Source organism: Aegilops tauschii, chromosome 3 (assembly GCF_002575655.3).
Source record: "Aegilops tauschii subsp. strangulata cultivar AL8/78 chromosome 3, Aet v6.0, whole genome shotgun sequence".
In the NCBI taxonomy this organism is placed as follows: Eukaryota; Viridiplantae; Streptophyta; class Magnoliopsida; order Poales; family Poaceae; genus Aegilops; species Aegilops tauschii.
In genome coordinates this window covers 565,737,532-565,751,984 of record NC_053037.3, presented here as the reverse complement: position 1 = coordinate 565,751,984, position 14,453 = coordinate 565,737,532, and the positions used below count along the sequence as shown (strand labels likewise).

The 14,453-nt window shown below is 41.1% G+C and overlaps 1 protein-coding gene across 1 annotated transcript; it reads left to right on the top strand.

Annotated features, from left to right (window-relative positions):
- The first annotated feature begins 255 nt into the window (after window positions 1-255).
- Window positions 256-13,566, top strand: LOC109764840 (DNA-directed RNA polymerase III subunit 1). The gene is made up of 27 exons (XM_020323624.3): window positions 256-562; window positions 666-795; window positions 937-1,086; window positions 1,174-1,330; window positions 1,428-1,609; window positions 1,730-1,848; window positions 1,932-2,031; window positions 2,655-2,855; window positions 3,033-3,181; window positions 3,257-3,398; window positions 3,553-3,693; window positions 3,788-3,976; window positions 4,290-4,524; window positions 6,066-6,159; window positions 6,582-6,816; window positions 7,333-7,524; window positions 8,068-8,166; window positions 8,885-9,088; window positions 9,183-9,455; window positions 10,280-10,427; window positions 10,762-10,913; window positions 11,600-11,758; window positions 11,836-11,952; window positions 12,025-12,110; window positions 12,407-12,611; window positions 12,738-12,940; window positions 13,239-13,566. The coding sequence occupies exons 1-27, from the start codon at window positions 492-494 to the stop codon at window positions 13,291-13,293; spliced, it is 4,188 nt and encodes a 1,395-aa protein (XP_020179213.1). The 5' UTR covers window positions 256-491; the 3' UTR covers window positions 13,294-13,566.
- The last annotated feature ends 887 nt before the right edge of the window (window positions 13,567-14,453 follow it).

Genomic DNA, 14,453 nt, shown 5'->3' with positions numbered 1-14,453 from the left:
GGTGTATGTTGGTCGTTTTTTTGCAAAAACTCAGAAAATGCAAGTGATAAATATGTTGGTTCCCAATTTGCGCTTGTAAAAACAAGGAAGTAAAAAAGGCGGGAGCATGGATCGAACTCAAGACCTGGTGAATATGACAAGCGAATCCAACCAATCGACCTGAGTGGCGACACAGCGAAACCCTAGAAATACAGGTACATATAGTAAGTTCATATTTCGCTTACCTATTTAATATGTTTCCTTCCGCAAGTGAAAGTGATCGGTTCCGCGCCGCCTCCCTCCCCAGGAGCCGCCGCCGCCCCTCCCAGCCGTCGCCTCCGCCCCCGCCCCCGACCTCGCCGCGTCCCCTCCTCCCGCTCGCTCCCCCTCCTCCAGCAACGAGGAGGAGCGGCCGGTGCCCCCGCCCCCGCCCCCGGGCAGCCACCGCCTCCCCGTAAACTCATCCGCCACAAATCCACGGCCGCGGCGTCGGGCGGGGCCGTCGGGGCGAGATGCTGCGGCAGGAGGAGAAGCTGCGCTGCACCAAGGAGCCCTTCATCGAGGATGTCGGCACCCGAAGGATGTAAGGATACTGCTTCCCACCCCCTTGTCGCGTGCTCGTCGTCGTGTTCGCTGCTGCTGCGGCGGCTGCCCGCTCACTGACCCCTCGCCCTGTTTCGCTGCAGAAAGAGCATGCGGTTCAGCATGTTCTCCGGCAAGGAGATACGCCAGTCCGCGGAGGCGCAGGTCTGGAACAACCGGATCTACGAGCCCAACATGAAGCCGGCGCCCAACGGACTGCTAGACACGCGGATGGTAATCTCTCGCCCCATCCTCATTGATCAATTCAGGGATTCATGTGTGCCTGAACAACTGAGTGTACTAGCTAGCCAGGCATGCCGCTCTGTTTGCGCAATGCATTGTTTTGTATTATCGGTTTACCGTGGCAAATTCCAGGGAGCTGCGAACAAGCAGGGGGAGTGCGGCACCTGCCACGGTTCGTACACTGAGTGCCCAGGCCATTTCGGTTACCTGAAGCTCGCGCTGCCGGTTTTCAATATTGGGTTCTTCAACAATATCCTGGATGTAGTCAAGTGTATCTGCAAGGTAAACACTGAGGAGAAGCTTGCATGCCTTGGGGTCTGCGATCAGATATGCTGTGATTCTTATACTTGTTACCCCGTGCCTTTGCAGGGCTGTAGCAGGGTCCTTCTTGTGGAGAAAGATCGCCGAGAGTTTCTGAAGAAGATGCGACAACCTAGAGCAGAGCCACTGGTCAAATTTGCCCTCATGAAGAAAGTGAGGGACAAATGCAAGCTATCCCGTTGCCCCTGGTGTGGATTCATAAATGGCAAGCTTCCTTCTAATACTCGTTTTCCTCCTATGTTACTTGTTGCATGTAAAATTTCCCTTGGGAGTTCCTAGTAACGAACTGGTTGGATGTACAGGTGTAGCTAAGAAGGGCAGAATGGGCTTGGTAATTGTTCATGATTGTAGCAAAACTTTGGACGGAAGTACAGAAGAGCTCCGGTCTGCGTTATCACACAAGAAAGAAAAACTAGCCATTACTTCAATTCACACATTGGACCCTGCAACTGTTCTATCTCTTTTCAGAAGAATGATTGATGAGGTGGATGCCACTCTGTTTTCGTCTTACAAGAGTATTTATTACTTTCAGCCGATTACCGCAGTACATAGGACATAGGTTTATTTCCTGTGTTTTTTACTGTCGCACTTCAATATTCTGCAGGACTGTGAATTGCTAAACCTTGGTGATAGGCCTGAGAAACTTATCATTACAGAGATCGCAGTGCCACCTGTGCCTATCCGTCCTTCCGTTTTTGTTGGTGGCGGTGGTGGTAGAATGAGGTTTGTTTTTTGGCATCTTGAACTTATATAACGGCGTTTCATCATAACCACATGAATGTCATGAACTGTCTTGCTTCTCGCAGCAATGAAGATAGTATTACTTGCATATTGAAGAATATTGTTAATACAAATTCCATCCTTAAGGGGACCCTTCAAAGTGGTGAACCGCTTGCGAAGTGCTTTGTAAGATTACCCAGAGTCCTTCACTCGTTTTTCTTTCATTTCTCTTATATTTACCACTGTTTTCTTTGCCTCTACGGAGTGCTACACATGTGTTATCTGAAATTTTCATTGCATTCTAGAAAGCTAGTCTTCCTCTATTTGTTTATGAAATGCCCAACCTGAGAGCTGATTGTTGGATACGATGATGAGGTCTGCTCAAGAGACACTTTAAATATTTGTTGGTTGTATGGAAGTGCTGCTCAGGAAATATAATTTATACGCGGCGTGAGATAAATAGACATTTTTGCTAATGTAATTGAATATTTAGTAATAACTTTAATCATTAGTGATCACTTACCATCTATCTGCCTGTATGGGCTGGTAGCTGGTGCATTATCAACATCACAGTCCAAACAATTCTGTAATTTAGACATATAAAACGGCAAGATATTTTACACATTCTCTTCTATATTATGTACCTAAGTAAATAACTCAGAAGTGCTGTTTGAAGCGGAAACCTGATGACATATTTATGCTGTAATATTTACATCATGATCTTTTCCAATCTTGCATTACTTTAATCTGATTAAAGTGTAATTTCATTTGGAAACTCTAGCTCAGTTTTCTCCTTTGTTTCTTTCAAGGATTGCTGGCAACACCTTCAGCTTCAAGTTGTTGAATATATCAATAGTGACGCCCCTTGTCTTATTGACTCACAACACCGTGGCCTTATTCAACGACTCAAAGGTAAGACAGGCCGTTTTCGTGGGAACTTGTCCGGAAAACGTACGGAGTACACCGGAAGGACTGTCATATCTCCTGACCCAAATTTGAGGATAACAGAGGTACTTGTCCATATATGGTCAATGTTCTTTATGTTCACTCTCCAGTTGATTTTGTATGTCATTACTAATTCAAACTTATAGAAATTTGAGGATAACAGAGGTAACCATATTTGGTCGATGTTCTTTATGTTCACTCTCCAGTTGATTTTGTATGTCATTACTAATTCAAACTTATAGGTGGCTATTCCTATTTTGATGGCTCGAGTCTTGACTTATCCTGAAAGAGTTTCATACTATAACATAGAGAAGCTGCGTCAATGTATACGAAATGGACCACACAAACATCCAGGGGCAAATTTTATATTACAACCTGATGGAACGAAGCTGTAAGTTGTAATTTTCTGAATTACTTAATTTTTAACAAGTTCAGCTTTCATACTTTGCTGTGGACTACATTTTAGGCACTTAAAGTACTGTGATAGAAGGATCGCTGCTCGGGATTTGAAATATGGCTGTATAGTCGAAAGGCATTTAGAAGATGGCGACATTGTCCTCTTCAACAGACAACCGAGCTTGCATAGAATGTCAATCATGTCACACAGGGTATAATGCTCTATTTTTTTCTTCAAGAAAACACAACAGCTTTGCGTTTCAAAGCATTGATAGAAAAGGAGAGTTTATGTACACGCCTGATTAGGCTGTACTTGTTGTACTAAATGATTTGTCTCACCTTTGGTTCCTTTTTTATCGAGTTCAGGCAAGGATAATGCCCTGGAGAACACTAAGATTTAATGAGTCTGTATGCAACCCGTACAATGCTGATTTTGATGGAGATGAGATGAATTTGCACGTCCCACAGACAGAGGAAGCTCGTACTGAAGCACTTATGCTTATGGGGGTAGCACTTGCAAACTCTTCTTTTTTAGTTTAATATTTTTGTTTTGCTTTGGATGCACTAACACTAGTTTGATACCTGATATTTAATTTCACAGGTTCAGAACAATTTATGTACCCCTAAGAATGGGGAAATACTGGTTGCTTCCACGCAGGACTTTTTGACATCTTCTTTTCTGATCACGAGAAAAGACTCCTTCTATGACAGGTCTTCCTTTACTCTCTTATGTTCATATCTTGGAGATGCAATGGAAAATATTGATTTGCCAACACCAGCATTAATTAAGGTAATATTTTCTTTGAATTATTTTTCTTTATGGCTATATGTTCTCCATGCTTTAATGTTTATTGCAAGCATCAAAGTAGTTATATAAACAGTTATGCCATTTGGGCTTCTTCTAATGTTTGTTAAAAGTAGATACATCATAAAATAGCTAATATATTTGCAAAGTATTAATATGGAAACGAGGCGCCCTCACTCTGAGTTGGTACTTCTTTTCGGAAAGCAAGTTTCAGCATTTTTATGCTTAACAAGAGACTTTAAATGGAGCATGTTTTTTCTTGTTGCTCTGGAATGACTATATATCTGCTCTTTTGCAGCCTATTGAGCTTTGGACTGGTAAACAACTATTCAGTGTGTTAGTACGTCCTAACGCATTTACAAAGGTCTATCTGAATCTTGGTGTTAGAGAGAAAATCTGTACGAAGAAATGCGCTCTTACTGTCGAAGATAAGACATCTGAAGCAGTACATGATGCAATGTGTCCGAATGATGGTTTTGTCTACTTCCGAAACAGTGAACTTTTATCTGGGCAAGTTGGGAAGAAAACTTTAGGTGAGAACATTTTATAAGTTTGTTTGATTTCTAGTTCGATGATTCATCTAAAGAACCATTTCTTGGGATTAGAAGGTTGAACTACTGTTCTAGTTTTCTATGCGTCTTAATAAAATGTTCTGTTTCTACTGCATAATTTTTCTTTTCATTGTAATGCTTCAGACTATTTTATTTATATGCCTGAGTGTTGAAAATTGTTTATTTGATGTAGGAAGAGTAGTTTTTCGTCTTGTCTTGTAAAATAAACTATGTATGTTCCACCCAAGCAGCAAACTGTTATTAGTCTACGCTACCATGCTTCACTTTTGTGCAATAGCCGAACCTTACTTTGCAATGATTTCGCTCTTGAACACGCCCCAAAGCGCATGTCATATTTCATTAGAAGGAGAACGCCAGGAAGGCGCAAAATACAATTATAACTAAACAACAGAAAAAAGCACAGAGAAAAGAAGTGATGCAAGAGCATCGAAAGCAAGCTAAGCTAACAAACTAACAGAGCTACCAAAAGACAACCAGAGAGTGGTCAAGGAAAACCCACTCCCCAGCTCAAGCTACCACTGCATCTGGAGGCCTAGCGTGAAGTGGGAGCAGGCAAAGCGCCTTTGCTCCTGCCAACTTTCAGAACTTCAGCTGGTTGTCTGACCATGCATCCTTGAAGACGGCGCATTTCTCTTGCACCAGTCTCCAAAGAGTGAGTGATCAATGATCTGGAGGCCCTCACCTTATCTCCTGGATACGACGTAGTTTGTAAGGAGATGGGAGATCGTCTCATCCTCCTGGCTTCACAGAAGGCATTCATCTGGATGTTGTAAGCCATATGCTCCAAACAATGTGCAGTCCAATAGCAATTGGCTGCCCCTAGCCAAACAAATATCTTGCACTTAAGAGGCGCCCAACATTTGCGATGATAATCTCTATTTAGCTTTTTTTTCTGCTTGCTAGTTTCTTTTTGGTTTTCATGGCTTCTTATTCTTTATTTCTTTTGCAGTGTTAGATAGATAATTCTTGTTTTTTTTGGGCTTTTGAGCATTCTGTTTTGGGATTTACTTGTATCTCTGCGTCATTTTGACATGCTCCTTAATGTTAAATGACACACATTTTGATGCATGTTGGAGAAAAAATTCAGAAATTATACTACAGAGTTTAGGATGCAAGTGCAAAGCTCAGGATTGGACCTTGGAATTGTTTTTTGGAGGAAATGGGACCTTGGTATTATTGATGTATGCCAATTTATTGACTGTATGAAATAGTGCATTGTATGGTCATATCTAAATTATCCATGTCAATCTAGATTCCAGGACATTATGTATCGTGTTCTTGGGATATTTCCTTCTTTTTCAGGAGTGTTAGTTATTCATTGTCATAGCTCTGTCATGATGTACTCTCATGAATCATGCCATAAACCACATATAACAGATGGTGTGCATTTCAGCACTCACATTAGCAAATAGCATTATTCATTTGGCCTAGTATTTTTTATTTTCACTTTTCTTGACAGATTTGAAAGCAAACCAAAATTTGATTGACGTTTTGTCTTCCAGGTAATGGGAATAATGAGGGCATGTTCTCCGTTCTTATAAGAGATTATAATTCTCACGCTGCAGCAAGCTGTATGAATCGTCTGGCGAAGTTTAGGTGAGACTAGTTCAAAGATTTGTACAACATTATCCTTTCTTAATTATTTGTAATGTTGTACCATAGTACTAATTTTCTCTTATCCATTTGCTCAAGAGAATAAAAATGTGAAGGCACCATCTTTACTTCTAACTTGTATACAAATATGTTTCTTTTTCTTATTTACTTTCTGAGATCATACGTAAAGGCACCATCTTTACTTTCTTCTAACTTGTATACAAATATATTTCTTTTTCTTATTTACTTTCTGAGATCATACCTAGTACACATTTTTTCCAAATTCATATAGTGCAATTCTCATTGAAATTTTGCAGATTATCAATTGTATAGTTGCTTATTTCAATTGTGATTGTAAATTGCTATGCGAAACTAGTTTATGAAAAGTTTGTCCTGATCCAAGGTATTTACCTTTTCTCCTGCAGTGCAAGGTTCATAGGGAATCATGGGTTTTCAATTGGTGTGGATGATGTCCAACCAGGAGAAAGTCTAAATGAGAAAAAGGGGAAAACAATAGGAGAAGGATATCAAGAATGCCATGAGCTTATTGCTCAATATTCAAAGGGTGCACTCAAACCACAACCAGGATGCAGTAGAGCTCAAACATTGGAGGCTCGGATATCTGGTGTACTAAATAAATTAAGAGACACAGCTGGAGATGTAAGTTCTAACTGGTTTTCTTGGTCCATCCCGATTCCTTAACCAATTAGCTTCTGATTGTTTTTCTAGCCTGATTCTTTTTATACAACTATATATTAGGGGTGTTCAATTACGGGTTGGCAAACCCAACCAACCTGGCTGCTTGATACTCTAGTACAACCGTAGGTGTACTGTTCACATCAGCTGCTTGGAGAAAGCTGCTTTTGAACACCCTATATTGTACAAGTTGGAAAAACTTCGGCGTCAGATTCCTTCAGTCTAATATTTGATATTATGTTTGCAGTATCTCAACTTTGCAGTTTTACCTAGCAAATTTTCCTTGTACAGATCTCTTTTTGACTAGCCTGATTTTTTCAATGCACAAGTTTCTTATCACTAGCCTAATTTTTATTTTAAAGTGAGGATTTAGTGAAAGTATCGATAAATGATTCAAGTCCACTGGCGAACCTGTTGTGTCCATTTTCAATTAATCATACTTGTGCATTGAATGACTTGAGTTGAAACTTATTTTTTCAGCACTGTATGAGTACACTTCACTGGAGGAACAGCCCATTGATTATGTCTCAGTGTGGATCTAAAGGTTCTCCAATCAATATCAGTCAGATGGTTGTATGTGTTGGCCAACAATCAGTTGGAGGACGCCGTGCCCCAAATGGTTTTATAGATCGAACGCTTCCTCACTTCCCTATAAATTCAAAGACCCCCGCGGTAAGAACAGGACTAAGAAATATGATTTGCTCATTTGTGCAACCACTTTTTCTTTTCGTATGCCATGCACCACACACTTGAAAATTGGCTGAATGGTTATGTGAATCTTTATTTTGTTGAGGGCCCGTCAACTCTGTTGCAGGATATCCTGTAGAAAGATTCAGACTGTTAGGGCAAAATTAGCCAAGTACCATCACGAAGTTGTATAGATTTGAAAATTCCATCCACCCTGAGGATGACTTGTGAGGCATGTCCGCATGTGGCCCATGTCAGTGACACGCCGGATGATATTTTTCAACTAGTTTTTATCAATGACAGTGAGCAATCCATTTGTTCGTATAGTAGTAGTGTATTATTTGCATACGGCATTACATGAAATGACATTTGTAGTCAGAATTTACTAATTGATCTTTAATCTTTTTTTCTTTTCTACTTAGTCCAACTGCCATTTTATTTGTATTCAGTGTGTGGGATCATATTATTGTGACAACACATATGTATGTTCTCTTCAGCTAAGTTATTTTCTTTGTCTTCTATTTGCAGGCGAAAGGTTTTGTTGCTAATTCATTCTATACCGGTTTGACTGCTACAGAGTTTTTCTTCCATACAATGGGTGGAAGAGAAGGTCTTGTTGACACAGCGGTAGGTCTAAATCTAGATCATATTTTGGTTGCATACTACAGTATTACATATCAAAAATTTGTAGTCTATTTGAGCATAAAATATTGCTTCTTTGTACTAGACTCTATTGGTTTCCTCTGTTTCTGATCTGTAATTTAGTTCACTGATTGGGCCAGCCTGGCAGCTTAGAATGTGCAACTTTTAAAGATCAGATCATAACATTTCAGCTTACTAGTTATTTCAGTAAAGGGAAAGGGTAATCCCAGCCTCATCAAAAGGCAAGATACAGTAAGAAGACATCATCAAACTTCTAAAACCTGGAGTAGCATACATCAAAACTTTATTTTTTGGTATCTGCAACAACCTACCAACTATGTCAGACTTGGTAGCTATTATATGCTAGCAATGTGACATTATTTGGTACTCCCTCTGATCCAAAAATAAGTGTCATGGTTTTAGTTCAAATTTGAACTAAAAGCACGACACTTATTTTGGATCGGAGAGAGTACTATACTAACTTGGGGGCATATCCATTGTCCAATAGCCTATAGACATGAGCTACGACATGTCTTACTTTTCACTGGACTGATGTGGAATACACTGGGCACTGCCAGTTGACTCAATACGCCTTCTGGATACTTCAAATAACCTTTTTCTTTCAAAAACGTAGATATATCATTTTATTTCTTAGTTGGAGTCTGATATCTGTTTTTTTTTTCTTGTGAACTTCTAATCATAGGTCAAAACAGCAGAAACTGGATACATGTCCCGTAGGTTAATGAAGGGTTTGGAAGATCTCTCAGTTTTCTATGATCAGACAGTCCGCAATGCTAGTGGTGGTATAGTTCAATTCGTCTATGGAGATGATGGCATGGATCCTGTAAAGATGGAAGGAAAAGGTGGCAACCCCTTGAATCTGGACCAATTGTTTATGAAAGTCATGGTTAGTTCTAACATACATGAATACTTTCTTAGATTGATAAAGGAAAGTGTGCCTTGTGCTCTGTTCATTGACCAATGATGTCTTGACATTGTAGGCCACATGTCCTCAAAGGGGACATGAAACATTATCTCCTGAGGCAATCTCACAAATGTTAAATGATAAGCTCTCCGAACAAGACCCCTCAGCTGGTGGTTGTAGCGATAGGTTCAAGGAATTGTTAACAAAATTTGTCGGGAATCGCATCAAAATGCTGAGAAACACAAGGCGGGCACTTCACCTAGATGAAGATCATGTGGGAAGGAAGGACTCCAGCATTGAGGAGTGCGTTGCTGCTAATATTTCTGGCATAGCTGCAAAACAACTGCAGGTATGTATCATACTTTGCATTTACTAATTCATAATTGCTTTGTCAAAGTGCTGTAATCTTAGACACATCGCTTATATCCAGTTAGGCATGGTCAACAGTAGGTACAGCAAGGTCGACTTTGCTGTTGCTGGGAGTAGGATGTGATGTCGCTGGGTAATGTAGGAAGTGCCGTTGTTGGCTGGGTGTAGCCTGAGCCTTAGGCTTGTACCTAAACTTCTTTTGTCTATCTATGCATGATGTATCTGAGGCACAAATCTTCCATTTTTTTTCTCCAAGAAGAAAAAAAAATCCAGTCAGACTTTAGATCTCTCATTTAAATGCATGAGATTATCAACTTCTCTACCAGCAAGTAGATCAGTATGGTAACGGTTTACTGTTATGGTCCTTTATTGGTGTTCATTCATGTGTTTAGAGTTAAGCAACTGCATAAGTTGCATGCTGTATTGATCTACTTGTCAAGTTCGTAGGCTTTTTAAATTTCTTATATTAAACAAGCTGGTGGTTTATGCTTGTTGCTTGCCCCGCAAAATGTGCCTTGCTTTTTCTGTCGATGTCAATACCAAACTAGCAACCACTCCTAAATTAATTGAATGTAAATTTGTGAGCCTCTTTCAAGCACTTCAACTGTGATATGCTCACCAAACACTTCCTGATGCAACATTTTCCTAGTTTTGTTGAGAAATGAATCTTTGGTAATACACAGTACCACAGTAGGTAAGACTGGTTTTAGATCCGCTCCAAGGATTGTTATTTATAGTTTGTCCGTGCATTTTGTTCTTCTGTCGGTCTGCTACATGACTTGTTTTTTCCTTTTCCTGGCTCAGGTTTTTCTTGATACTTGTTTATCTCGTTATCACTCAAAAATAATCGAAGCAGGAGCATCAATTGGTGCAATCGGGGCTCAGAGTATTGGGGAGCCTGGGACCCAGATGACACTGAAAACCTTTCATTTTGCAGGAGTAGCCAGCATGAGTATCCTTTCTGTGCTATGTATTTAAGGAAAATTGTGGTGTTTTAACATGCTGAAGTGGGGCATATTCAGTTTCTTATCTGAAACTTTTTATTTAGGGGCCTGCTCTTGTCATTTATAGTTTAACAAATATAACATGATACTGTCAACAGTTCGAACAAGGTGGTTTTATGCCGTCACTATTAATATGGTACGATGTTGTGGCATACAAAGTCCGTAAATATAAACACATGATGTAGAATTCACTAGATTCATTTCCTTTATACTCCCTCTGTAAACTTTTATAAGATTGTTTAGATCACTAAGTACTTGTTTCCTTAATGAACACCAATAAAGATGTTACTCTTGGAGTTCCTCGCATCAAGGAAATCATCAATGCTGCTAAAAAGATAAGCACACCTATTATAACTGCAGAACTTTTGTCTGGGCAGGATGAGTCATTTGGCGTAAAGGTGAAACGTTGTATCGAGAAAGTAGTGCTGGGTGAGGTATATTTTTTCAGAATTTCTTTTAAAATTTTACGCGCACACAAAGAAAGTTTGGCTGCTTGCACTTTCCTCCTGTTATTCTTTTTAAAAGAACATGTTGCATATATAGATTATTTGTCATTTCCCAGGCATTAAATTATTTATGCATTATAGAAACTTTACAGGAGGCCCTGATAGTTATATTATATATATTGTAAAATACACAATTCACAAAATATGCGGATGACCATGTTCAAAGGACCTAGGGGGGGGGGGGGGGTGGGCTAGGTTTTGCAAAGAGTACTACAAAGGCCTGAAAAGGACAGTCTAAAACAAGTTTATAGCAAGAAATTCAATCCCAGAATCAAGGAAGTTTGGGCTTTCGTTATTGATGCCGAAACTTTTATTTGTATTTGGCTGTTTTTATGATACTAAAATAACAAATATAATTATATTTTTTGTATGAGTTTTCTTATAATAATGTTAATAACTGTTACTTTAATAGCAAAATATTGCACTGTTAACATGTGTTGGCTTGAAGTGGAGATTATTCAATGATTTGTCTTGGTTTTAGTTTGTCTGGTACTGTAGTCCTTGCATCTCTTTTTCTACATGAGCATGGAAATGAAGAAAAAGCTATTAGTGTAACAGATATATTTTGTAAGGAAGCACTCAACTTGCTGAGAAGCCTTGTAATGCCTGAACAGGTGGCAGCAGCCATAAAGATTGTCTTGAAATCAAGCCAGCCAAATTTGGTTGTGAAACTTGATATGCAACGAATAGAAGCTCAGGGGTACGAAGGAATCAATGCCGACTCTGTGCAGCTATCAATAATAAATTATCCAAAACTCAAGTTAAAATCTCAGGTATGAATAACGCTTTGAGTTTGATGTGATACGTCCAATACGTTCTCTGTGGTTGTAATCATGGTATATGATCGCAGCATGTTCGTGTAATTGATGAAGCCAAGTTGAGAATATATCCAGATGGAACAGATAGATCCAAACTCCAGTTTGAGCTGCACAATCTCAAATCCATGCTTCCAAAAGTGATTGTGAAGGTAAACATGACGCGCTATGTTTTTTTTGGGGTACCATTATTAGGATGTTGCTGACAGTTTTAATCAATTCAGGGTATTCCAACTGTTGAAAGAGCTGTTGTCAACCCCGTTAAAGGACGTGACAAAACCATCGAAAGATATAACCTGCTGGTTGAAGGGTAAGACTTTTACTATTTATTCAGCTTAGGCGGCATGAAGTTTACTGCCAGTGAGGAGCTTGTTGTTACCTTTGCTGGAAAGTGTCAATCGCAAGAGCGCTCTCTAAAAAACTTCATGGACTGTTTCTCATTCCGTTTGAAAAAAGAGAGATCATGAGCTTTCTAATTTCTTTCTTTGTCAACCTCCATTCAATGATGTGTTGAAATATTTTAGCGAATTGCTTCTGGGAATCCTTGCTGTGAGTATTTTTGTGAGATGATATATGGTAACCAAGTACATTCATTGTGTATTACAGAACAAACCTGTTAGCAGTATTGGGTGCTCCAGGAGTTGACGCTATGAAAACAAAAAGTAATCACATCATGGAGGTGAACCAGACACTCGGAATCGAGGCCGCAAGGAGATCTATCATCGATGAGATTCAGTATACATTTGAGAGCAACAACATGATCATTGATCTGAGACATATGATGCTTCTGGCAGATCTGATGACATACAAGGTACAGTAGTAGTAATCATCAATCATGAAACTTTGATCTTACAATTGCAATCCATCTCTGGCCTGCCTCATCTCCTTGGAAGACTAACGAGCATGCTGCCCTTGCCCGCGTTGATGCTCTGAGCAGGGGGAAGTCCTGGGCATCACGAGATATGGGATTGCGAAGATGAAGAGCAGCGTGCTGATGCTGGCCTCTTTCGAGAAAACTTCGGAGCATCTCTTCAATGCTTCATACGCCGGGCGTGAGGATCAGATAGATGGAGTCAGTGAGTGCATTATCATGGGCATACCCATGCAACTTGGCACCGGCATTCTCAAAGTTAGGCAAAGGTACGTGCGTGCATGCGGTCTGACCTTAAATTTCGCTGTGTGCTCCGAGATAGCAATGTACTCCCTCCGTTCCGAAATATAAGTCTTTCTAGAGATTTCAACAAGTGACTACACACGGAGCAAAATGAGTGAATCTACACTCTAAAATATGTCTACATACATCCGTATGTTGTAGTCCATTTGAAATGTCTAAAAAGACTTATATTTAGGAACGGAGGGAGTATATTGTTGGCAATGAATCCACTCTTAAGCAGCAAGACAAGCACATGTTTGATTGTTGTTTGTTTTTTGCTTGCAGGCTCGAGAGTTTGCCGGAATTTAAGTACCAGCCTGCTCCGATCATGTCGTCATAACACAGAGGCATACCGCAGTGAAAACCCATCCATCCGAAGCTGGAAGTCGGAGTAGCATAGATTGGGCTGTAGGTAGTTTTGAGGCGGCATGGCATGCCATAGGGAAGGCAAGGACATTTTTGGACAGGACCCGTAGCCACCGGGTCGCTTTAGCTTAGACAGGAAAACAGAAAAAAAAAGATGATTTTGATAGCATTTATACCAGTACTAGACTATTGATTATATCTTATCGATCTCCATAAAGATGGATACTGCTTAATTGTTACTACCTGATATGCTTTCTTGTGTGTGTGTTAATTTTGTTGGCGCGCCAAAGTTGAGCAGCTTGAGCGTTGTTCGTCGATAACATAGTAGTATAAATTAATCAACTACTCCCTCCGTTCCGAATTGACACTCTAAAATATGTCTATATACATTCGTATGCTGTAGTCCATTTGAAATGTCTAAAAGACTTGTATTTAGGAAACGGAGGGAGTAGTTTGCTACGTATATTAATATGCATCCATCAACAGAAGTCTTTGTTGGCTAGCTCATTGACCACCCAACCTTGGCCAACGTCCTCTGCGCCCTGCCGCCTTGGTAATGCACCAGCTCGATCTTCCTCACCCAGCTCCCCAGGCATGGCGGGACCGTCGCGGGTGCCAGCGCGTCGTCGAGGGTGTCGTGCCGGCAGTAGTGGAGACGGTGCGCGTCAAGGAGCTCCCCCTCGCTACGGCGGCGGACGTAGGCGTGGTGATCGAGTCCTGAGCGCCACTGCCACTCCGTTTCACGGGGCGCTTCGAGCGGCGCTTCTTCTTCAAAGAAAAGGGTCAGTAGCTCCAGGTTCGGGGTTCGCCGGAGGATGGTGCTCGTCGTGGCGACGACGACGGCGGGGTCGTCGTTGCGCGACACGCTTCCGGCCAGCTCGAGGTGGCGAAGGGCGGGGAGCACGGGGAGATCCACGAACCACGAGCCCATGCGAGCGGAGCACAACTGGAGGTGTTTCGCGGTCGAGGCCAGCTGATGCAGGAACGAACCGAGCTTGACGCGCTCCCCCGCCTCCTCGAGCGGGCAGATCGTGCAGATGTCGACCTTGCACGACGTGACGGACGGAAGGCCGCCCACGGTGAGGACCGAGCTGTGGGGGACGGCGCCACGGTACTCGAAGGAGCGGAGCTCCG